The sequence below is a fragment of the Mirounga leonina genome, unplaced genomic scaffold (genome assembly GCF_011800145.1).
Source record: "Mirounga leonina isolate KUSES-001 unplaced genomic scaffold, KU_Mleo_1.0 Mir_171, whole genome shotgun sequence".
Taxonomy (NCBI): domain Eukaryota; kingdom Metazoa; phylum Chordata; class Mammalia; order Carnivora; family Phocidae; genus Mirounga; species Mirounga leonina.
The window spans coordinates 4,609,043-4,635,524 of record NW_023270436.1 but is presented as its reverse complement, the minus strand read 5'-3'; the positions used below and the strand labels follow the sequence as shown (position 1 = coordinate 4,635,524).

Below are 26,482 nucleotides of genomic sequence, written 5' to 3'. Positions count from 1 at the left end.
GAGCAGGTGCCAAACAAATGATTTTGCTCTACTGGGTTCCATAGGGAAGTCCCCAGGGACGTGACCATGTTGAGAATCCCTGGCAGGCACACCCCACTTTCAGGGGCGCTTTGCCAGGGTCCTGGTGTGTGAGGGTGATCCTCGGTGCTGCGGCTGAGCCCCGTGGCCTCAGCTACAGGCACAGGCTACAAGAGGCAGGGCTGGACCAGGACAGGCGAGCCCCGTGGCCAACACAGAGGCACTGGTTGTACAGAAAGCCCTGTGGCTTGGATGTGAGGTCTGGGGGCTTCCTGTTCTCTTTGTTGCTGGCTCTGCCATCTTCCTGCTGATCACAGTCTGCCTTGATTTCACTGGCTCGCTAGCTCCCTGTCTTTCTCTGCTTGTCTCCGTCATTTGTCTCTGTCCCTCTGCCCCTTCCCACTCTGCCTAGGTTGGTCTGTCTTTGTATATCTCCCTGTCTGTCTGTTTGTCCCCCTCTCTCTTTAGGACTGGATGTTCTCAGTCCTTCTGTCTACCTTTTTCTTTCTCTTTTGGACCCTAAGTTCTTCCTCCCTCCCATCCCCTCTCTTCCGCCCCTCCCCTGCTCCTGTCCTTGTCCCTCCCTCCCTCCCTCCTTCTCCATCCATCCTCACTTGGAAGGAGCCTTATTGAGGGACTGAGAATCAGCCCAAGCCAGCAGCCCAGGCTCCGCAGCTCACTGCAGTCACGGGGGCACCAGCCAGTCCACGGTAACTGTACGGGGAAGGGGGGGCTTGTTTAGGTTAGAACCGAGTTCTCCTTGTGGGTTCAGGTTTTAGAGGTGCTAAGCTTAACCTCAGGATCATTTCTCTCCGAGGCGCCATCGGATCTGGTTTAGCTTTTCATTGAACCGATGTCATCTGCTTGCTGGTCCTCCGGCAGCCGAAGTTGTGTTAAATTTCGACTTGCGCTGGTTCCTCCCCCCCAGGCAACAAAGAAGCACTGCATACAGGTTATAGTTGTACGGAGGAAGTGCTAATCGTGAAGCAGAGGAAGGACGTAAGAGAAAACACGTGTAATTGTCATCCAGAGCCGGGATGCAGGAGCACAGGACCTGCCCGAGCTGGGGGTGGCCCACCCGTAACCCTGCGGGTGTTCGGAGTGTGTCCCTGTGACTCGCACATGGTGTCTGCGACGCCGCCTTTCTCTTCCCTGAGCTTCGGGGTGTACCTTCCTCTCTGCCCCCGCGTTTGCTGCATCTGTCTAGCTTTTTGAAAACGCCTGTGTCTTTTTCTCTCTGTCTCTCTGTGTTTGACTTAAGCTTGTGTGTTGTCTGTGAGTCTCTCTGGCTTTCAGTCTGGCCCTTATGTCACCGTGGGACGCTTCGGCTGCGGTCAACAGCTGAGACGTTGACAACCCCCCACCCCAGGCAGTGTGGGAGGCAGTGGTCCCTGTCTCCACGGAGCTTCCAGGCTCCTGGCCATCACTGGCTCCGATCCACCCCTTGCAGACCTTCGGGATGCACAGAGAGGTGTCAGGACTCAGCCGTGTGCATCCTGCTGTGTGCGGTGGACAGAAACGTGGTTGTGAGGCCCACTGGGCAACTACCTTCCCAGTGTGTGACCCCTAACCTCATCCGTTAGGTGGCTCTTACCACCTCGCTGCTCCTAGTCACCGGTGTAGGTGAGCTTGCCGGCACCCTGAGGGGCCGCTGGTCACACGTCCTTCCACACGGCTTTGGTCTTTTCCCTCCATGCTGCCACCCAGGAGATATCTGGACCAAACTTCCATGGAGACACATCGTATCAGCTCCTTCTGAGAGCCATCCTGTTCAAAATAACTTTCTCCATGTTATTCGGGGACTCGTAAAGAGCTGAATTTTGAAATCACTTACTGCTTTGTGGATAATAAATTATTAGAATCCCAAAATAACTATCACGTGGAGGGAACTAGGCTGATTTCAGAGTTATATAATACACAACAGTGGGATTGAAAATCATTGTTTCAGTTCGAGCCGGCGTCCTTGTTTATCTCTGAGTGAAGCTTACATCTGTCTTGCAGCTTTAGAAATCAGAAGTCGGGGTGTCTGAGATCAAAACAGGGTCAGAGTTAGATTCCCATTCAGGGGCTGACAGCCCTGGGCCTTGCGGACTGTGGTCCGGACCCTCCCACACTGGGGGAGGGGCTGGAATGGAACCTGCTAGAAGCCACATGTGGTCATGGCGTGGGGCTTCAGGGCTACTTGGCTGTTTCTACTAAACCTTAAGTTTTGCATTTGTAAACTATCTTCTTACAAGGTGTTAAAATCAAAGCTTGTACAGTTCTGTCTTTTATCCTTACAGCTTTTGAGTTAGGCAAAGAAATGGAGTGTTGGCTTTGTTTTACAGGTGGGGAGCTGAGAGGAGAAGTAGGGTGGCCAGGATGATGGGCTTTGGCGTCTGTGTGCTTTTGTTCACATCCTGCTTGGCTGCTTAGCAGAAGTGGGATTCTGGCCAATTAAAGGACCCTTTTCAGCCTGGTTCCCTCATTTGCACAATGAGGATGAAAATAGTAATCCTTCAGTAGGGACATTTGAGGATTGAGTCAGATATTAATATGACTGGTTAATGTTTATCGAGTACTTATGATGTAGCAGGCTGTTCTTTAATGTGATTTTTACTTTTAGATGTCAATACATATTATACTGTATTATAAATATGCATCATTATTGGCAGATAATGCACGTATATCACTTAGCATAGTGCCTGGCACTTACCTAAATGTTTAAGGAAAGTTAGTTGTCATAAACGATGCTCATTAGGCATTAACCATGTCCTGTATCTTTATGCATTTATTCACTGATTTGATTCTTCATATTATTTTAAAATTTCCTAAGAGTCTGAATAAATGCATTTCCCAAATACCTTCAGCAAAATTCCCCAGAGGGCAACATCCTCTCTCTCTCTCTCTCTCTCTCTCTCTCTCTCTCTCCACGAACACACAGTATTGCTGTTTTTATGAAATGTTTGAGTCCCACCCAAGATGATCCTTTATCTGCAGATGCTTCACTGTGAATTTCCCCAACACTCTTGCACAGGTAGAGTGAGATTATCAAAATCTGGACGTTAATAATTGATACAAAGATTTACCTTGGCCCCAGACCTTACTCAGATTTCTTTGAGTGTCCCACTTGCACTCATTATAGCAAAAGAAACATACCTCTTTTTCTGTTGGAGGAGCTGGTCTGGGATCACGCATACATTTCTTATGTCTGTCTGTCCTCTTCAGTCTGGGTGTTTTTCAGTCTTTGAGTTTCAGACTGTGATGCCTTTGAAAGGTACAGGCTAGTTATTTCATAAAATGTGCCCCAAAATGTGACTTTGAGGTTTCCTCATTGTCAGATTCACTCTTTTTGGAAATGCTTCAGAAATGATGTTAAGTCCTTTTTCAGGACTTCGGATGTCCGGTTTATCCTGCTAAGTGGTGTTACCTTTGATCACGTGGATGACGCAATGTATGCTGGGTTTTGGTGCCATGTAGTTACTGCTTTTCTCTTTGAAGTTAATAGGTCTTGTGCGCAGAGATACACTGGCACTATATGAATATCCTGTTTCTGATCATACTTTTAATTACTAGTAGTGTTCATGCTGACTCTTGCCTGAAACAGTTACGGTAATAAAGTGTGGTTGCCAGATGGTGGTATTTCAATTTCATCATTAGTTTTTTCATTTGTTAGTTGGAATTCTACCCTAAGGATGTTTCCTTTCTCCCCTGTCTGTTTATATCACTATGGACTCAGAAGCTTTTATATATTATATATGTTATGTAATATGTTATATTATTATAATTACCTATTACAGTTATTTATAGTGTGGTAAGATTGTCCCCGGATTGGCCAGGGGGAGTCCTTTCAAGCCGTCTCCTGGGTCCTTTTGACATTTGTTCGAGCACTCACTCTGTTCCCTTCTGGCTCTACAGAGTATTGTAGGCTCATTATCTTGTGCTTTCTGTCCTTCAGCCCTAGAATCAACCGTTTCTCTGAGGACCTCTGTATCCCTTTTCTTGGAGAAGATATTTAGAACTAAAATCTGGGTCTAGGTGTGCTGATTGCTGAAGTGTAATTGCATCAAAGCCTGCTGAGTGAAGAGAACTAGGGAAAATGATATAAATCCACACCTGTATTTGCACACCCACAAAGACACACACACACGTGTCATCCCCCATGAGTTCATGGCTATACCCCTACTTCCAATTCATGACCAGAGCTCACTCTTACCCTTTCTTTTTTCGATTAAAAAATTTATTTATTTTAGAGACAGAAAGAGAAAACATGAGTGGGAGAGGCAGAGGGAGAGCGAGAATCCCAAGCAGACTCTGCACTGAGTGTAGAGCCCGACCTGGGGCTCGACACGGGGCTCCATCTCACAACCTTGAGATCACGACCTGAGCCGAAACCAAGAGTCGGACGCCTAACTGACTGCGCCACCCAGTTGCCCCTCTTTTTTCCATTTTAAATTCACTTCTCTAGCGGTGAGATACCTGGCTCTCATTACTACCAACCTATCTTATTTGCTCAGTCCTGGAATGCCCTAAAGTAGTTTTGGAATTGCTAACCCATATTGTTGTGGAAAACACACCTAACTAGAATTCAGTATATGTTTACACATATTTTTTTCTTTGGCCCGAGAGCATATAGTCAAAATAGTATGCTAAAAGTTATATGCAACTCCTAGATTTTCATAGCTTAAAACAACGATGGTTTATTCTTGCTCACACTGCAGGTCCGACACACATCAGCTGGGGGCTTTGCACTGCATTATCCTTTCTCTGGACCCAGGTTGACAGAGGAACAACCCAATGTCCATCATCTAATGAATGGGTAAATAAAATGTGGGTCTGTGCATACAGTGGAATATTACTCAGCCATAAAAAGGAAGGAAGTGCTGACACAGACTACAAATAGCCTTGAAAACATCACCCTTTGTAAATTAAGCCAGACACAAAAGGGCATGTATAATATGATTCCATTTATATGAAACGTGCAGAGTAAGCAAATGCAGATGGGTGGTTGTGAGGGGCTGGGAGGGTAAGGAGAGGTGGGGAGTGACTAGCACATGCACGTGGTGTAAAATATTATGCAGCAGGTCAAACAATGAATTGGATCCATATATTGGTTAACAATTGTGTGGTATGCTTCAGTTTCCTTACCTGTAAAATGAGAATTTTTTCAAAGGATTTAAAAGGATGACAGACAGGGGCCCCTGGGTGGCTCAGTCAGTCAAGCATCCAGCTCTTGGTTTTGGCTCAGGTCATGATCTCAGGTTCATGAGATCGAGCCCTACATCGGCCTCTGCACTCAGCATGGAGTCTGCTGGAGATTCTCTCTCTCTGCCCCTCTGGCCCTCTGTGCATTTGTGAGTGTGCATTCTCTCTCTCGCTCTCAAATAAATAAATAAATAAATAAATAAATAAATAAATAAATAAATAAAATCTTTTAAAAAAAGAAAAAAAGGGATGAGAGACAAATAAGACATGCCCACCAGTTCTCTTTTTGGACACTTTGGCTGGATTTCACTGTCTACTTGAACATAGGTATGGGCAATGAAACTTGTGTGGAATGATGAGCTCAGGTCCAGTCAGAAGCTCTAAGAACACAAGACCCCTTGCTCTTTCTTTCTCTGTCCCAGCAACAGTGCCTATTCTGTCACCCTGGTCCAGAGTAAGGTAATGCCATGCAGGGTCATGAAGATTTACACCTATGTCTTATTCTAAGAGTTTTATAGCTCTTTTTTTTTTTTTTTTTTTTAAAGATTTTATTATTGTTTGACAGAGAGAGAGAGTGAGAACAGGAACACAAGCAGGGGGAGTGGGAGAGGGAGAAGCAGGCTTCCCACGGAGCAGGGAGCCCGATGTGCGGCTCAATCCCAGGACCCTGAGATCATGACCTGAGCCGAAGGCAGATGCTTAACGACTGAGCCACCCAGGTGCCCCGAGTTTTATAGCTCTTACATTTGTGTTTTTGATCGATTTTTAGTTAATTTTTGTACACGGTGTGAGGTAGGGGTCCAGCTTTTTTTTTTTTTTTCATGTGGATATTCAGTTATTCCAGCATCTTTTGTTGAAAAGTCTGTTCTTTGAAACCTTTGAATTGTCTTGGCACCCTTGTCTAAAATCAATTGGCTGGAAATGGAAAATGTGAAGCTTTGTTTCTGGAAAGTCAATTATATTCAGAAAAGGGTGAGTCCTCCAGCTTTGTTCTTTTTAAAGATCATTTTGAGTATTGGAGCCCTTCACTTCCATATGGATTTTGAAATCAATTTGTCAATTTCTGTAAAAAAGCAGCTGGAAATTTCATGGTGATTGCGTCAACTACATAAATCACTTTGAGGAGTATTGTCATCTTAACATTATTAAGTATTTCAATCTATGAACCGAAGACGTTTTTGCATTTATTTAGGTATTCTTTAGTTCCTTGCAATGATATTTTGTAGTGTTCAGTGTACATTCTTACACTTTGGTTAAATTTATTTTAAGTAATTTATTATTGTTGCTATTGTACACAATAACTTACTTTTGCTTTAATTTCACTGATTTCTTATATTGTTTTATCTTCCTTCCATTATTCTTTTCCACTCTAGTCTTCATTTGTAAAATTCTGTCACAGATGCTATCATAAACCAACAATACACTGAGAAAGAATTTTTCCAAGAAACAATTTTAGTGGCTCTAATACACAAAGAACTCTAAGAAATTCATTTAAAAAATACAAACAGGCAAATAGATGAAAGAATAATTAGAAAAATAACATAACCAAACAATTCACAGGAAAGCAGAGGCAAATAGACAATAAAAGTATGAAACAAATGTTCAACTTCCTTTTGAGTTCAGAGAAATATTAAAGTAGCAACAAAATGCCATTTTTTTTTTACCTTTCAATACTGACAAAAATTAAACAGATTGATCCCATAAAATGGTGGCAAGGATATGGAGCCACAGTCTCATGTATTACTGATAGATGTAGAAACTGCTATTATATTACTGAAAAACAATCTGGCAGTACTTATTAAAATGAAAAATGTGCATGCCCTCTGGGGTTTTGTTTTTGTTTTAAAAGTTTATGCATTATGGTATGTTTACCGCAAGTAGAGCTACCTTCTGTCATGGTCTGTTGCTATTACAGCATCACAGAACTCTTCCTTATGCTGTGCCTTTTATTCCTGTGACGTCTTCATCCACTCTATTCTTTATTCCTTTCTTCTTTCTGCTTCTTTTGGGTTTAGTTTGCTTTTCTTTTTCAAGTCTTTAAGGTGGAAGCCTAGGTTATTGGTTTGAGATTTTTTTTTTTTCTTTTTTATAAGGCAGGCATTTATAGCCATAAATTTATCTCTAAGTACTACTTTCCCTGCATCTGATAAGTTTTGGTATGTTGTGTTTTTGTTTTCACTCATCTCAAAGCATTTTTCCAACTTCCCTTGTGATTTCTTTGAACCACTTATTGTTTAAAGGAGACTGTTTAATTTCCACATGTTTGTGGATTTTCCACATTTTGTCCTCTTTTCCTATTCTACTTTTACTCCATTCCTATAGGAGAACACACTAGTGAATTTTCCATTTGCATTATTGTACTTTTCAACTCCAGGATTTCCATTTGGTTCTTTTGGTCATAATTATTCATAATTTATATTTCTTTACTGGCATTCACTCATTGGTGAGACTTCTTTTTCAAACTTTCCTTTGGTTCTTTAGACATGTTTTTTTTTTTTTTTTTTGTTTTGTTTTTTAGTTCTTTGAATGTATTTGAAATAGCTGGTTTTAAGATATTTGCATCTTTGTCTAGTAAGTCCAACATCTGGGCTTCCTCAAGGACAGCTCTTCTTGATTGCTTTTTGTCCTGTGACTGGGCCATACTTTTTTGTTTGTTGGCATGTCTCCTGATTTTGTTCTTGTTGTTGAGAAGAGGAAATTTGAAATAATATAAGGTAGCAACTCTGAAATGAGGTTATCTCTTTTTTCCTGGGTTTATATTTATTGTTGTTTGTTGCAGTAGTTTGTTTAGTGACTTTTATGAACAATTCTGTTAAGTCTCTATTCTTTGTTGTGTGTGGTTGCTGAAGTCTTTGTTTGGCCCGTGTGGTAGTCAGTCAATTATTGGACAGAGATTTTCCTAGACACTTGGAATCAGTAAGTGTCCCAGTCTTTACCAAAAGCCTTATTGTGTGTGTTGGGACATACTTTCAATACTAGCCAGGCATTTGACAGCTCTACCTTAACTTTCACTTCCTGCTTTCATAGAACCTCAAAGTCAACAAGAGGTGAGAACTTAGAGCCTTCTCAGGTCTTTTTTGAGTATGAACACAGTCCTGGGCATGCACACAGCTCTAAGTTAAGCATGGTCTTATAGATTCCCCAGGTATTAGCTTTTCAAAGCACCTCTGCGTATCTCATTCATCATCTTTTCCTTTTAAGCTTTTGGGTTGGTCTGGGTTTTTTTGCACCAAACTTTATTCACCACCCACAGGAAGCTATGAAGTTAAACAATTGCCTACAATTGCTTTTAACAAATACCTCTAGGGTAAAAGCTTTTCACACTGGGTGAACTCAGAGTCCAGTCAAATACTGACAGCCTTGCAAGTGGGAATCTTCCAGGGAGCTATCAGACAAGTCAAGTAATGGAAGTTCTTTGGGAGTTAGAGTCTGAAAGCTCTCCAGCCCTGATCTGCTCTCTCCAGTGGCTTTTGTACTGCAAATCCAGTGGTTTTGACTGTGAACGTGGGCTATAATTTTTTAAAGCTACTGTGGGGCTGAGAAGTAGGGGATGGGAATAAATCAAGTTAAAATGCCACAAAGTTCTCTTTTTTTTTAAACCAAGATTCAGCCATTTTTCTTGAATAAATGCTCTCCTGGTTGCATAAGACTTTCTTTTATTTCCAGAGTTCTTTTTTTTTTTTTTTAAGATTTTATTTATTTATTTGACAGAGAGAGACCCAGTGAGAGAGGGAACACAAGCAGGGGGAGTGGGAGAGGGAGAAACAGGCTTCCCACAGAGCAGGGGGCCCGGTGCGGGGCTTGATCCCAGGACCCTGGGATTATGACCTGAGCTGAAGGCAGACACTTAACAACTGAGCCCCCCAGGTGCCCCTATTTCCAGAGTTCTAAAAAAGTTGATTTTGAATTTTTCTTTTTCAGTTTTCTCATTGCTTTTATGGAGAGAATTTTCGGATGTCCTTACTCTGCCATTTTCACTGATGCTGCTCTAGTGTGCAACATTAATGGAAACTCATCTTCATAAAGGAATATAAATATGCTTTCAAGACATAAAATCTAGAGCTTTCACAAATAGGAGCAGAATAAAAGACTTGTATTTTGATAGATGGTGAATTTTTAGCAGTCTGTGGCATCAGGGAATGATTTAAATGTAATATTTAACAGGATAAACTGCTTTCTCATTGTGTCAGAGGCAGGTAGGATTGCCTTTGGGATTTGGGGGAGGCCATTAATGGACACTGGAAAACATCGTTGCAAAAATCTCAGTCACATAGGCAAAAACTAAAGGAAGAAACATAGCTGCAGAGGTATTTGAGATAAAATCACAAGCTTGGTTCAGCTATGATTGGTTGTTATGAGAAATAAAGTCACCTCCCTTGAAACTCAGTTAGGCAAAATTATTGTGGTGTCTTCCTTGAAGGCTGTGAGCTTCTATAGGGTAGAGATTGGTGTTCATTTTAGAGCCTAGCATGTTGCCTATTCTCACGTGTATTTGTCAAGACTTTCAGTTTAAGTTGGCTTACAATTAAAAGTGGCTTAAGTAAAACAGTTTACTTTATATATCGAAATTTCTAAAGATAGCAGACACAGATATAGCTGGATTCAGAAACTCAGAAATCTTTCCCAAGAATCTGTCTTATCCTACTCTTGTCTCTTTGATTTCCTTTGTTTGCATTTCACTTGAATCAGTCTTTGAGGACATGACGCTGGCATACCTCAATGGGCCATATTTGGTTTGTGGGCTCATCTGTGAAGCCTGACTTGTGGTCTGAGATCAGCACCATCTAAGCCACATTCATTGGTAGCAGAGTAGGATGATACCCAAAGGAAAATAAAATGTCATTACAAACAGAAGGTTGGATGAACGTTCCGCATCCATGAATGCTCATCAGGCAGAATTAATGCCTGCCCATTACATACAGCAGACATCCATATAGATTTTTTTCAGTTGCATTATGAGTAGAATTTAGCCATTTGTTCTGGAATCATGATATAGTCTCTGTTCTTTGTATACATTGTAATCACACCCACACCCACACCACTGTCCCACCTTTGGTGAGTTCTCATCTCAACTTCTGCAGTGCTTCCTGCTTCCTGTCCTTGCTGTACCTCTTAAATATAAAGGTACCTTAAATATAAAGGTACATATAGTTCACGTCCCTGGTGGGAATGGGATACTCAGGAACATGGACTAGAGTTATATGCTTTTGGACTTAACTCCTTGAGAGTCCCTACAGAGGAGAGGACATATGTAAAAAATCCCAACTTATTTTTTCATCTTTCTCAGACTGGGTTGGCATTGTTTACAACTGTTCATTACAAAGTTGATGTTTTTTATTGACAAGTAGATATTATTTTTCAGGTTTGCTATCAATGAATAATAAATCTATTATTATAATACTAGGAATTATATTGGGAGGGTCGTTGAGTAAACTGAATGAGCAATTAATTACATGTACTTAGAACACTGCCTATGATCATCATTATTATCACTCATTGACTCCATCTCTTACCCATCTTCAGGCTTAAGGTGGATAATGAGGGGCTGATTTAGAAAATTGAATGTGGGACCCACTTAGTGCTTGAGCTGAGGCTAGGGGCTCCCAAGAGTGAAAGGAGCACTTGAAATAATAATCCATTGGGTTGATTCTGGTGGAGCCCACTGTTGAGTGTTTGGAGGATCTCACTGCTGAGCCACATTGCTCAGTTCCCCACTGGCTTCTCCAGTTAGCTCTTTCTCTTCAGACAAGTATGAGCATCTTCAGCAGAGTCCCTTTGTGAACCTACCCAGTGGTTCTTTAATTCATTCATGGAGCCAATCTTTCATAGCATCTACTGCAATACCTGTATGTATTGAGCTCTTGTTGCTCATTTCATGCCAATTCCGTTCTAAGCAGATCGTTTCATTAAACCTTCATGAGGTCACCACATGGTACATATTTTATTATCCCCATATTCTAGATCAGGGAACTCAGGCACAGGGAGAGGTAAGTAACTTGTGGCGGACCTGGTAATGGACTATAAAAAGCCATTTACACACCGCTATCCCCTCCAGCTCCGCTATAGACGCCCACTTTCCCAGCCTCTTCTGCAGGTGGGCTGGCCATATATGACAAGCTTTGGACTTCCTGATGAAAGGGGCAGGTGCAGCAGGTGCACTTCCTCCCCATCCCACCTTCTCCCTGGTGAGACAGTGGACATATGGCTGATGTGATGGGCGCCATCTTGTTTCCTTGAGGGAGTGGCCAAGAGAACTGCAGAGAAGTAGCCCTGGCCTCGTAGAGTCACTGGACCAGAGGCAGCCGCCATGATCCTCCAGACTCTGGTTATGTGAGAGGCGTCATTAAACCCGTGTTGGGTTATTTCCCTTGAGTCGGGTTTTCCATGAATGCAGATCCACTGAAACAGAGGCTGAGCCAGTTTCAAACCCAGGCAGTCCAGGTCCAGAATCCGTGCCTGTGACCTCTGTTCTGCACTGCTTCTCACACACCAGATACTGTCCCTGGTTCTGTGGATGCAAGGCAGGTCAGAACAAAGGTGGCTGAGACCCTTGGGGAGTTTACAGTCTGATGAATAGTTAGAGATGGAAACATAAACACAAGATAAACTTAAGGGGAGCATCGGTGGCTATTCCCATGTAGGGCAAACTTGGTGGTGCTTATTCACACTGTGGAGGGCAGAAAAGTCCTGTTCCTCTGAAGAAGTGGGCCCGGAGGCTGGGATGGGAGGGTGGCAGGAGCAGAGGCGGGTGTGGTAGAGGCTCTGCATAGGGAAGAGCAGGAGGCACGCTGAACATGCACTGCAGTGAGAGAGAAGTAGGAGAAGTCTGTGAGGCTCCCCACGGGGAAGGACAGTGGGAAGGGCAAGAGAGCCAGAGGGTGGGCCAGAGTCAGATCACCGCTGGTGGGGAGCGTGGACTCTATCTTAAGAACAAAGAGGAAGACACTTTCAAAGAGTTTCAGTCTAGGGGAGAGATGATCTGAATTCTGTTGAGATGAAAAAGATTCTCTTCAGCTGTCGTGGGGAGAGTGAACACAGGAGATGGGTTGGGGGCTGTTGTGGCTATCCCAGTGAGGACAGTCTCTCTGTGGGGGGTGGTCATGGAGATGGCAAGAATGTGACAGGCAGGACATAAGTCATGAAGGTGGACCCTACAGGACCCCAGGAATCGGCAGAGGAAGTGAGAAAAGAACACGAAGCCAGAGCTCACAGATCCCTGAGCTTGGAGGGGATCTGGGGGCCCTTGGAGGCTTGGGGGAGAGGAAGGGTGCTGGCGGTGGGCTCAGGAGTACAGAGGCTGATATTCTAGGACTAGTTCTCTTCTATTATTTGTGCTGTTATTTGTCTTTTTTTATTTTTAAGATTTTATTTATTAGAGAGCGAGTGAGCAGGGGGAGGGGTTGGGTGGGGGGAGTGGAGGGAGAGGGACAAGCAGACTCCATGCTGAGTGCAGAGCCCACGCAAGGCTCGATCCCATGCAGGGTTCGATCCCACGACCTTGAGATCATGACCTGAGCTGAAATCCAGAGTTGGCCACTTAACTGACGGAGCCACCTAGGCGCCCTGTTATTTGTCTTCTTCATGTGAAACAACACTGAGGGCCATGTTCATTGTGTTAATAAGCTCTGAGCATAGGCAGTCACTTACCAAGTGACCTTGAGTGGAGATCTGGTGAATGTTGGAAGGCACCCCGTGAGGTGTGTGAGCCCCTCTGCAGGCTGGGGTGTGGGTGGTGATGGGAGGGACCCTGGGGGGATGTGACCCTGCCCTGCCCCTGCCCCTGGCGGTGGAGAAGGAGGTCTAGCGGTCAGGCTTCCTGAGCTCAGTCTGGGATGGAATGCTTCTGACTCCAGAATTTTTGTGTTGCGAGGCCTGGGGAGTTGGTACACGTAGATGGGAATTTTAGTGGCAGGACGTGAGCTAAAGTGTAACTAGTCAGGCCAGTGACCCCTGCCTGCTGGCGGGCTTTCTTGTGTGTGACCTGCGCCCTCTGTTCTCCTGTGCAGGATACGGAGGTGCTGAACACGGCCGTCCTCACCGGGAAGCCTGTCTCGGTTCCCGTCAAGGTCGTGGGCATTCAGGAGGACGGCTCCGTGGTGGACGTGTTGGAGGCTGTGGAGTGCAGGTCTGCGGATGAAGACGTCGTGAAGGTACAAGGGGCCTTACCGCCGATCCTGCCCGGGGTCCGGTCCTCTGGGGGCCGTCCCTCTGTCCCAGGGTCTTGTGGGGCTGGAGCCAGGGTGACCACATTGAGGAGTGGGGGACTGACCCCTCCAGAGGAGACCTGTTTCCCTCCCCGGAGTGGGGAACCCTGGTGTCTTAAGCAGAAATAATTTTCTTCCCCTCCTTTTGGTCACAGGACAATATTTCCCTAATTTTAGCAATGCACATGTCATCTCAATGTTTGCCAGCTTCCTTTGTAAATAATATTATTTACCCAACAGATTTTCTTTAGATGCGTCACTTTTTCAAACTTAATACTAATTTAGCTTCTGAAGGGAAGGAAAAATTCTTCTTCAACCCTTCATGTTCTTCCAGCTGGACTAAGAATTAAATTGACACGAGACAGATTAACAGGAGAAAAATCCCAAAGTTTTATGAAGTGTGCACAGAGGGCCAGTCATGAAATTGAGACCTAAAGAAATGACCATGGCAGGCAATTTTGTACTTTTTAGACAGAGACAATGAATCTGGGAGGACTTGACAGGGGAAAGAAAACTTCACTTTGGGGGCTCCAGTTAGTAAGGAATTCTATCAGACAGGCACTCTGACTGACTCAGCTAAGGCACACACCTAGTAAGGAATTCTAGAAAGAATGTGGGCTGGGGTAGTAAATTAGTAAAAAGTAACAAGGGATGTTTATACAGCTTTCTTGTCTTTCTTACCACTTTCTCTAAATTTCCAAGCTCAGTGATGAGGATGTTTCTTTACTTCTGGGCACTAGGGGGGCATCTTTCACATGGGAAATTTTGGGGTGCAGAGGGGAGAGGCTGAATGTCCTTGCACAGGTTATAAGTCTTTTATTTAAAATAACCCATATGCCCCTATGCCTCATTATAATGACATTACAGTCCATGGTCTTGATGTGCTAATTTTTTTCTTAATATACATTAAAATAGATGACTGTTGAAATAAAAGTCCCTCCATGTGCCTCCTAACTTAATTTGAGTACCAGTGGGATTCAGCTCATGGTTTGGGTAATCTGGCCATGGGGGCATTTCCTCTGGGTTCTTCGTTTTAAGTAGCTGTATTTATGAGTCCAAATTCAGCCAGGAATCAGCCCATGGATTATTTCATGTTCTTTGCAGGGATCTGTGTGAACCACCTAATTTAGAGTTTCTGCCTGTTTTTTCTTGGCACACTGCTTGGCCATTTCCTTTTGCAGGAGACACCTCATAGAGAAAGGACTTGAAGCTTCCCAACTGTCCTTTCTCCCTCAAGTTGCTAAGCGAGCCCCCGGGGCCCATCCATTCATTCAAGAACAAGGCAGTAGGCTCTGTCTTCCCTCACATTCCACAGGTTCTTGTTTAGAGGGTAAATCAAACTTGGTCCCAGGCGGAAGAACTTTGTGGTAGACAGAAAAGCCTCTAGGGTTCTCCTTGTGGTAGAAAGATTTGGGAAGGGCCGATTCTTCTCGTGGTGACCTACAGGAGGCTCTGCCTTCAGCCAGAGATGGTTTTGATAAAGAAGAACTGATGTGTCTGTGGGGCCTAATTAAAGAAAAGAAGTTAATGCTTAGGAAACCCAGACTTGGCACAGCCTGCTTCCTGGGCTTGGAACGCTACTTGTCCCTGGAGACACAAGGGGGATTGGCTTCAGATCGCAGGCAGCCCTGCCCTGCGGCCCCTAGTGGGCCTTGTACTCTGTGGGCAGCTTGCATTAAACAAATCGAAAGCCTGCTGTATTCAGAGTTTAGGAAGATCTGAGCCAAGTCATACAAACCCCTCCCCACAGAAGGAGAAATACTGATGGTGCATCGTCCTTGATTGCCTTTGACAGTGCACGTTATTTACGGTCCCCATGTCATTCCAGAGGGAGACATGGGGAGTGACATATGGAGATGGCATCTGGGGGATGCGGCCCAAACAAATGGCCTACATCTGCAGCCCCCTACACCTGTGCTCCCTCCCGAGAGCCTAGGGGAGCCCCCCAGAGCGAGGGGCCCCCCCTGTGCTGCCCTGGAAAGATTTGCCCTCCCATACTGCCTTATACTTGCTCGTTTCCCCTGCAGAGACGTGAACTAGAAATAGCCTCCACCCAGCCTGATAGATACATTGCTTTGGAAGACAATAGTTTTGGGGTTTTTTATTTTTGTTTTTTACTTAACTGTCACTTTTGTGGCCTCATGAAGATGGAGCTTTCTTCGAGCAAATTATGACCTGATCTTCAGAACAAACTGGAGTGAGCAGACCATCAAGCTCAGAGCTGCTTCTCAGACTTTTCTAGGGGATCCCAGGCTCTATTGCAAATCCTGGGGCCCAAGTCAAGGGAGGGGTGTTAATTAATTGGCTGTGGTGCATTTGTCATGGGTTTAGTGTCAATATTTGTAGTAAATGTCACCTCCACTTTGAGACAAACAGCATCACCCGCAGAGCTGCACCCTGGCCTCGGCATCCTCCCAGGGGCATTTCCAACCATGGGGGACATTTGTTAGCACCCCACGGGGAGACCTCCTTAGCCTGCACAGGTGTCATTCAGTTACTCCTTCACGATTGCAGAAAACACTGTGTGCTCCGCAGGGAGAATCTTGCAAGGTTCACCAAAGATCTTTGTGCCTTGGAAGTTCTATGCATTGAGACTGTGGTTTAGGTAAGGGAATAAGTATGAATTTAGGAAGATGTAAATTGTAAACGGATTGGCTTCTTTGACTTGGGATTGAATGACTTTGGGAGTACACAATCTGAGGACACACATAATTTCAAAAGGCTGGAAGTTTGGCCTAATCTGGCAAGACTGGGAAGGATAAATTTTAAGTTTTAACTTCTATGTAAAAAACCACATACCCAGTAGAGGATGCATCTTAACAGTAGTGTGTGTGTGTGTGTGTGTGTGTGTGTTTCTCTGTGTGTCTATTATTTAATTTTTTGCCACCCTATAAAAATTGTCAAATTCACATAGAAATCTGGGTTTCCAGCTTCTTATGAAAATCACAAGGTCAGGTTGCTTCCTGAGACCCTCACCTGGAGCTGTCTGGAGGACACCCCTGTGCATAATGCCTGGGCCCTCCAAATCACCTCACTTCCCACCACTCCCTCTCGCCCCCCCACGGAGGCTTGTGGGACATTTGTCACTTCTCGTCGCACTCCTGATGATGGTTTTCTGATAGTAGATTTCAGAGGAAAGTGAGGCATGTCTTGTACCCTGGTTTCTGTTAAAAATCAGCCACATATGCTGGTTCTCCCTCAGCCACCCTGACCGAGAATTGTATGTCTTTCTAGGCATGGGAGCAACACTGTCCGGGGGGGCAGAGGGCCCTTGACGTCAGTCACAGAGAGATGGTTGGAGGACGCATGAGCGTGTAGCCTGGTGATGAGAAGAAAAGGCCTAGGGGTGAGATGAAGAGGGGGAGACAGGACAGCTCTCTGTAAGCCTTCAGGGGCCATCGCACAAGAGATAGAGAAGATCTGTGCTATTTAAATCCCCAGAGTGGAAATTAACAGGGAGCCCCTCCAGCTCACTATAAAGAAAGAGAACGCAGAGGTAGTGAATCCTTTTGGTTAAGATTTCAGAAGGTCAACATCGACTCAAATCCTGACTCCGCCTCCATCTCTATTTGACCTTGGACAAATCACTTAACCTCCCTGAGCCCCATTTGTTATCTGTAAAACAGGGATGATAATGACACAGTGTGGAACCTTCCATAGGGCAAGTCAGTGTATACGGCAGAGGCAGAACTAACAGTAATCAAAGTAATCCTTGAAAATCCCTGAGACAACACCTGGGTTCAAAAAGTTAAAGACAGTTGATATTTAAAAAAAAAAAAATTGTCTCCTTGCATTTGAGCTGTGGCCAAATCTCCTGGGGCATTGTCGGTCAAGGCTAGTTTGAAAGGGAACGCTCGGGGTATCTCTGTAAGTTAGACTGGAGCAGAGTTGGTGGTGAGATACATGCCCATCTGTTATCCTTCTCTCTTACCACTTCTGCTGGACAGACAGCAACCCCTAGTCATTGCAAGCACATGTAACTGAATTTTTGCTTGTCAAATCTGCACATGACAGAATCCCAAGATGGAGCTTTGGGGATGATTAAGTAAGCTTATATCTAAAGGAAGCCACATGGTGCTGGATCTATAATAGATCAATAAACATTATATCTACATATCAATATCCATATTCATATCTGTGTATCTTAACCTCGACTTGATTGCAAGGTCTACAGAGTCTAGGACTTTATTAACGATGCTCTCCCCAGTCCTAAGCAGAATCTGGAACACAGTGGGGGCTCAGTAAATATTTGTGGAATCTACTAACAAATGAATGATGAATGAATGCTAGAGCTTCCTGGAGATAACAGGCCAAGAGTGGCTGCCTGGTCTTTATTGGAACATCTCCAGTGGTTTCATGTTACTGGAAGTCTTCAAAGAGCGGGGAGAGGGACATGGCATTGGGTAAAGACCTGGCTCTGGCACTATGATCCAAGGCTGCTTCTCTTCTTGTGGGGGGGTCTTGTTCCACAAATACTTCCAGTGATGGACGTGTGGGGGCAACGTATCAGGAGCTTTGGGAGCTACAGAGGTGGAACAGTATGAATTCTGTCATTGGGAACTGACAGCTGAGCTAATGGGTGTTCATAGTTAATATTTGTTGAGAACATAGTAGGTGACAGGTACTATTATAATGAGGACGTTAGAAATAGTGACCCATCTTGTCTTCACAACAAGCCTTCAAGGTAGGTGAGCCTACTATCGCGAAGTTTGTACACGAGGAACGGGCACGTAGACGGGTGAGTAAGTCCCTGGGGTGGTGAATGTGGGGACGGAGTTCCCACGCAATGGCTCCTGGTCATCTGGAATTGTCACCCTCTGACCCCCCTGTGAGCCAGGAGCAGAGCATCGTTCTATGGCTTTCTCATCCAGAAGTCTGTGATGTTTGTCGAAGACTTTTGTCTTCCTCCTCATTACCTGGAAGGTGGTGTATTAGTTTCTTCTTGCTGCTGTTAACAAATTGCTGTCAACCTAGTAGCTTACACCAAAGCACATTCGTTATCTTACATACTGGGGTCAGGCGTTTAAAGCAGGTCCATGGGGCTGCATTCCTGTGTCCTTGCATTTTCCAGCTTCTAGAGGCACCTGCATTGCTGGCCGTGGCCCCTCCACCATCTTCAGGTCGGCACTGTGGCCTCTTTCAACCCCTCTCTCACCTCTGCTTCTGTCACTGTGTTTCCGACTCCGTCCTCCTGCCTCTCTTTACCAAGGACCTTGGTGATTACATTAGGCCCACTTGGATAACCCAGGCTAATCCTTTCATCTCACATCTTTATCTCAATCAGCTTTCCTGCGTGTATTAGTTTTCTAGAGCTGCCATAATAAGTTCCCACAAACTCAGTAGCTTAAAACAACATACATTTATTTTCTCCCAGATCTGGAGGCCAGAAGTCTGAAATCAAGATATTGACAGGACTGTACTCCCTCCAGAAGCTCTAGGGGAGGATCCTTCCTGCCTCTTCCAGCTTCTGGTGGCTCTAGGTGTCCTTGGCCTATGGCCGTTGTCCCTCCAGTCTCTGCCTCTGTCTTCACTGGGTCTTGCCCTTGTGTCTCCATATGGCCTTCTCTTATAAGAGCACACTTGTCAGTGGATTTAGGAGCCACCCTAACTCAGAATGATCTTATCTCATGATCCTTCATTACATCTTCAAAGACCCCGTTTCCAGAGAAGATCACGTTCCCAGGTAGCGGGGGCTAGAACTTGGACATAGCACTTTGGGGCCACAGGTGAACCCACTACACCACCCTGTAAGGTAACACATTCCCAGGTGCTGGGGTTTAGGGCATGGACATCTTGGGGAAGGGTCTTTATGCTGCCCCCCCGATGTATTTTCTTGTCTTTGCTAAGTTTCTTCAAAGGCCTTCAGAGGAAGAAAGACAACTGCAATTTCCACGTTGTAATTATGATTTAATCTCTGACTATCTACCATTCTGACTCAGTGATGGCTTCATGTTCTCATGTGTCGCTAATTGCACTATTTATCAGTGAACTGTGGTTTCTGGAACCACAGCAGCCAGCCACACCTTGTCAGCAGGGGAGGAACTCATTCACACTTGGAGAAAAATAAATGTAAGCTCATGCTGGTCTTGAAGATGGTGCCCTCCATCTTTCGGCTGCCATAATTAAGTTCCCAGCCTTCTGGTGTCAGCTGGACTTCCAATAATGAGATGCTAAAGGCCTCATAAAAGGGCATTAACATTTTAAAGCCTTCTCTGCCCCAGGGAAGGATCTTGTTTCCAGAGTTGGTCTGTGAGGGGTAAGGGAAGGCAGTAGAAGTGCTGTAAAATACAGAGTTTTCTGCTACTTGCTGAGCAGTGTGTTGGGAGCTGGTCACTAAAGGGAACCCGATGTCCCCTCAGGAGGACATCAGCTTTGATAGAGCAGCTCCTTTACTGGCTTTGGCAGCACCTACAAAAGGCCATGTGAGCCCATTTTCCTTGAGTGCTTGGATTTGTAGAGGATGCGGTGGAAGGTTGGTGTGCCCTGGGCATAGTCCTTGGAGAAGCACGTTGGAGCTGGCCTCACCGAGCAAGGTGGAGGGGCTTGGATGGGGGTGTTGGCAATGACTAGTGGGCAGGTAGTGGTGACATTCTGCGTTGGTTGAGTTTTGTTTTGTTTTGTTTTCTTTTGGTTGCAGGTCATAGAAACCCAAATCCACTGTCTTAAGCCAACAAAGGGGCAGTGTATTGAGTTGTGCAACTAAAAGAGCCGGGGTGACTTCAGGCAAAGTTGGATCCAGGGGCTCATCTGGACCTGGCCTCTCTCCTCAAATTCTGCCTTCCTCTCTGGGGTTCTGCACATCTTCTTCCTGCGTTCATGCTGTTTCCTGTGCCCAGCACCCCTCCCCTGTCCCCCGCACCTGTGGACATCCTGCTGTCCTCTGGTCTTTGCTCAGGGCACCCCCTCTGTGTAGTCACCTTGTTCCTGCCATTGTGCACCCCGCAGGTCCTCCCCTCCGTGGGTCCCTAGGTAGGTACACGTATTAGGGACTCGTCACGTGGCACATCTGCCCCATGAGGGCAGGGCCCATGTCCCACGGGTGGTCCTGTCCCCAGGGTCTATCCGAGTGAGCAGTCTCAGCAGCACGCAGCTAACACACCCAGCGACACCACGTCAGACTCCGTTCTGCTGGTTTCGGACCCGGCACAGCCACCGGCCCGCGCGGCCCCATGAGGTGGGCGTGAGTGTCACCGCGTCCTACGGCTCAGGAACCCGAGTCGCTGTGCTCAGTGTGTTTTGAGTAAACATGAGTCCACTGCATGTCCAAATTCATCGCACCAGAAAGTGCAGTTCTTCCTATTTCTTCGCTCATTTTATAGACAGACTTTATAAAGACAGATGTTTCTGGAAGTCCAGAATTTTGTGTAAGAGTTTTGACTGTTAAATGGTGGCAAGTCCTTCGGTTGAAAGAGCTCTGCAAGCACATCTTGCCTGGGGCTGCCGGTCTGACCTTCCCGTCCTGGGAAACAGGACATGAAACAGAAGATGCTCCCCGGGGGGCCGGTGGAGGTGGGACAGGGGATGTGGTCAGGACCCCACAGGTGTCGATGAAGAGGAGGCAGGGGAGGGGGCTCACAAGGGTCTCTGCCCTGACTTCTCTCGAAAGGGTCCTTGTCGGCGCTGGGCTACGACAGGCTTCCAAGAAGCTCTCAGACTGATCCTAATTTTATTTAGAAGGAGACAGAGAGAAATCCAAAGGAGGCTTAAGGCGATTTCTTTCTCTCTTAGCAATGCTTGGCAGAAATTCCTACAGAGAACACTGTTACTCTATTTCTGGGCATGAATTTCCTTCCCTTTGCCCACCACCAGGAGCCAGGCGGCTAAGAATAAGTTGTCAGGCAGCTTGGCTGTTATTGCCCAATTTTGTCCTTCTCTGTGCTGGCGATTTGGACTTTTATTGTTCCTTCCTAATTGGGGACGGAGCATGCATTTCCTGTTGGCCGAGGGATGGGTACGGCCGCCTTCCCAGCATTTCTTCCCATCAGCACCACTGTGATTTCAATATGAATTAGCTCTTTTGTTCCTTTCTGTCTTTGGCATCTCCAATTAAGAGCTGATATTCTGGAATTGCTTCTGCATAATGCAGAGAAATCTTGGAATGAGCCAGAGGAGGCCCGCGAGCCTCCCTGCCTCGGTCAACATGGCCATGTGCTCCTACCCCCCTCTCCTGGTGCCTCCCGTCCGCTCTTCTCCATCCTGCCCTGCTCAGGTCCAAGGTCGGGGGTGGGAGGGCGTGCTAGAGTCATGAGCCTGTGACCGTGTCTCGGATATCAGGCAGGGCCTGGGTCCCCTGGAGACATATTTGTGTTCAGTGGGAGGGAAAGGGACCCTCGATGTTGTGGCGCTTGGTTCACAATTGGAACTCCCGCCGGGCAGCTCTGATGATGAGCAGAGTGTATCAGCTCCATAATCAAATTCACTGGGTTTCCCGAAGAACTCAAATAATTTGCACAAACTTCAGTAGTTAACAGGGTCACTTACCTGCACGCGGTAGGCACAGGTGTGAGTGGATTTAGGTACGAAGGTGATGTGTGGAGGCTGCTATCACATGTGACCGTTTTCTAACCGCTTTTAGAGGTATAATGGATAGACAGCAAACTGCACATATTTCAAGTATACAGATTTGATGTTCCAAGTCATACATCACCAAATTCAAGACAGTGAACATATCTTCAACCCCCAAACTTTCTTCATGCCCCTTTGTAACACGCTGCTCCTGCCCCTCCCCAGTCGTCCCCAGGCAAACACTCATCTTCTCTCTGTTCCTGAAGAAGGACTGTCATTTTCTGGAGTTTCATATAAATGGGATCATAGAAAGTGTGTGCTCTTCCTACGTCTGGCTTCTTTTACCCACACAGTTAATTTGAGATTCACGCATGTGGTTGTGCGTATCAGGAGCCACTCCCTCTCACTGCTGAGTGGCATTCCACTGTATGCACGTACCATAGATCATGCATCCATTGGTGGACATTTGGCCTGTTTCTAGTTTCTGGCTTTCACCACTATTGCTGCTATGAACATTCATATAGGTTTTTGTCTGGACATAAGCTTTTGGATTAGAAAAGTTGAATCATATGGTAAGTGTATATTTAACTTTTTAAGAACCTGCCAGACTGTTTCTAAAGCGGTTGCGCCATTTTACACTCCTGTCATCAGAGTTTGAGAGTGCTAGTTCTTCCATATCCTTGTCAACACTTGGTATGCTCCGTCTTTTTAGTTTTAGCCAGTCTACTGGGTATGTCCATGTATGCCATTTTAGTTTTAACTTGTACTTCCTTAAGATTAATGATGTAGGACAGTTTTCATGTGAAATTTGCCATCCACTGATCTTTGGTGAAATGGCTGTTCATTTTGCCTGATTTTTTTTATTATGTTATGTTAATCACCATACATTACATCATTAGTTTTTGATGTAGTGTTCCATGATTCATTGTTTGTGCATAACACCCAGTGCTCCATGCAGAATGTGCCCTCCTCAATACCCATCACCAGGCTAACCAATCCCCCCTCCCCCCTCCCCTCTAGAACCCTGTTTGTTTCTTTTTTTATTGTTATGTTAATCCCCATACATTACATCATTAGTTTTAGATGTAGTGTTCCATGATTCATTGTTTGTGCATAACACCCAGTGCTCCATGCAGAATGTGCCCTCCTCAATACCCACCACCAGACTAACCCATCCTCCCACCCCCCTCCCCTCTAGAACCCTGTTTGTTTTTCAGAGTCCATCGTCTCTCATGGTTCGTCTACCCCTCCGATTTCCCCCGCTTCATTCTTCCCCTCCCGCTACCTTCTTCTTTTTTTTTTCTTAACATATATTGCATTATTTGTTTCAGAGGTACAGATCTGAGATTCAACAGTCTTGCACAATTCACAGCGCTCACCATAACACATACCCTCCCAATATCTATCACCCAGCCACCCCATCCCTCCCACCCCCACCACTCCAGCAACCCTCAGTTTGTTTCCTGAGATTAAGAATTCCTCGTATCAGTGAGGTCATATGATACATGTCTTTCTCTGATTGACTTATTTCACTCAGCATAATACCCTCCAGTTCCATCCACATCGTTACAAATGGCAAGATTTCATTCCTTTTGATGGCTGCATAATATTCCATTGTATATATGTACCACATCTTCTTTATCCATTCATCTGTTGATGGACATCTTGGCTCTTTCCACAGTTTGGCTATTGTGGACATTGCTGCTATAAACATCGGGGTGCATGTACCCCTTCGGATCCCTACATTTGTATCTTTGGGGTAAATACCCAGTCTTTTGCTCGTTTTTTTATTGGCTTGTTTGTTATATATTATTAAGTGTTGAGAATTCTTCTTTTGGTTACAGGTCCTTTATCCCTTATGGTATTTGAAAATCTTTTCTTCTAGTTGTGGTTTGTCTTTTTCATGACCACTAGGGTCTTTTTTCTTTTTTTAATGATAGGATCTTTGGAAGAGTGTAAGTTTTCATTTGGATGAGGACCAATTTATCCTTTTTTTTTTCCCTTTAACAGATTATACTTTTGCTGTTGTATCTAAGAAATAATTGCCTAGCCCAAGTTCACAAAAATTTTCTCATATGTTTTCTTCTCAAAGTTTTATAGTTTTAATTCTTATATTTAGGTTTATGATCCATTTTGAGTTAATGTCTGTGTATCACAGGAGCTAAGTACATAAATTCATCTGTTTTGCATATGGCCATCCGGTTGTTCTGGCACCATTTGTGGAAAAGACTGTTCTTTCCCCATTGAATTGTCTTGGCATCCCTTTTTGAAAATAAATTGATCATATATGTAAGATTTAATTTATGCATTCTCAATTCTATTCCAATGAACGATAAGTCTCTCCTTATGATAGTACCACATTCTCTTGATTACCATTGCTTCCTAATAAGTTTTATAATTGGGATTATTGAACCCTCAAGCTTTGTTATTCTTTTTTGCAATTGTTTTGACTATGCTGGGTCCCTTTACTTTCCGTATGCCTTTCTGGATCAGCTTGTCAGTTTCTGCTGAAAGGGCAGTTGGAATTTGGGAATTTTGATAGGTTTCACATTAAATCCATAGATTGGTTTGGGGAGTATTGCCATCTTAACGTTAAGTCTTCTGATCATGGACATGGGATGTCTTCACATTTGTATGGTCTTTAATTTCTCACGACAATATTTTAAATTTTCAGAGTGTAAGTTTTGCACTTCTTTTTTTGTGTTTGTCCCTAAGTATTGTATTCTTTTGGTGCTGTTGTAAATGGAATTATTTAGTGATTTTTATTTTCAAGTTGTCCGCTGCTAGTGTGGAGACACTTGATTTTTGCATATTGATCCTCTACCCTGTAAATTTGCTGGGATCGTTTATTAGTTTTAACAGTTTTTTAAGTGGATTCCTTAGGATTTGCTATATACAAGATCATGTCACCTATAAAGAACAATAGTTTATTTCTTCCCTTCCAATCCGGAAGTCTCTTATTTCACTTTCTTGCCTAATTGTCCTGGCTAGAATCTCAGTAAAATGTTGAGTAGAGGGGCACCTGTGTGGCCCTAGTCGGTTAAGCATCCAACTCTTGATTTTGGCTCAGGTCATGATCTCAGGGTCCTAGGATCGAGACCCATGTTGGGCTGTTGGACTCAGTGGGGAGTCTCCTGGAGATTCTTACTTTGCCCCTCCCCCTGCTTACGCATTCTCTCCCTCTCTCTCAAATAAATAAATCTTTAAAAAATCTTGAATCAAAGTAGTGAGAATGGAGTTTTTGTCATTTCTCTGATCTTAGGGAGAAAGCACTTTGTCTCCATTAGGTATAATGTTAGCTGCGGGGTTTTTTTTTTCTTTTCTTCTTTTGGACATGCCTTTTATCATGTTAAGGAATTCTCTTCTATTCCTAGTTTGTTGAGTGTTTTAGCATGAAGGAGTGGTGGGTTTTGTCAAATGCTTTTTATGTGCCTACTGATCGTGTGGCTCTGCGTTTCCAGCAATACAGTGTTCTAACACTATTTCTGTGGAAGAGGAAAGGTTTGGAATATCTTGAAACTCCCAGTGCTTCATAGGTTGGGAGGTAATAGCATTCTGGGCCATGTCTGTTGGGTTTTTGTTTTTGTGTTTAAACCTAGGTTTGTAACTTCATGCTGCTCAATTGTTTCTCATCTCCAAAACAGATGGGGAAAATTGTAGCAGCAGAACTTTGTCTTAGACTCAAGAATAAGCTAGTTGCTGTCCGTGCCTTATGAATTCAGAGTCTCAAGCAGAGTGGGTAGAGGAAGGCTTCTAGTTTGAAGCATTTGTTGTATAAACATGAGCCAGGTTTAGGGATGGACTTTCTGGAATGCCAGCTATCTGGGGTGGAAATGCTAATCAGGGCAGGAAACTTGATCTGATTTGGCTCCTCCTGAGGAGTGTCCAGTCCCCTTGACACTGAGCTTGATTTTAGAAGCCGAAGCCCCTGATGTTCTTAGACGTTTGTTTAGGCGGGTGCGCATAGGCTGGTTTTGTGTGTGTCCTATATAGTGAAGTGAACCTAAGTATAAAAGTGTTTTTCCCAATACAGCAAGAAATCGTGTTATTAGTCATGGACATCCCTCCTTCCATGAGCCAGGTCCCTGGTGTTTGCACACAGCCTGTGAGGGGCATCATAGACAAGGGAGCTGGGCCAAGTTACGTTATGTCATCTGCTCTGGGAGCTTCTTACTCCACTAAGTTTCTGTGCTTTTTGTTAAATCCATGGGGGCCTTTATCTTAGGAATGGATGTGTCTGGCACCCCTCTTCTGTCCTGATGTAACACGGCTGCTAAGCAGGTCGGAGGAGGGAACATCAGAGATCGGGTGCCAGTCAGGGACGGCGCCCGCATGACCTATACGTAAACAACGGACACACTCGTCTTTAAACCTTCTGGGTTGGCCGCTCCAGGAGGGCAGGGCATTTTGTCTATCTTGCTCCATCTGTGCACTGTGGGCTCTCAGCAAATACTTGTTGAATGTATGAACTTCAAAAACCTCTAAAAATAATGTCCTAAAGGAACAAATATCACTATGTGGTCACTTCCTTGAGCCTCACGTCTGGTTTGAGAGAAGAGAAGAAATGGCTG

General features: G+C 44.7%; 1 protein-coding gene across 1 annotated transcript in view; it reads left to right on the top strand.

The window, feature by feature from the left end:
* LOC118018372 (transmembrane protein 132B) overlaps positions 1-26,482 on the top strand; it is a 324,057-nt gene that overhangs the window by 269,979 nt on the left and 27,596 nt on the right. The window contains exon 5 of the mRNA XM_035016819.1: positions 13,209-13,352. Coding sequence (XP_034872710.1) covers positions 13,209-13,352 — 144 coding nt within the window. The remainder of the gene's footprint in view (positions 1-13,208; positions 13,353-26,482) is intronic.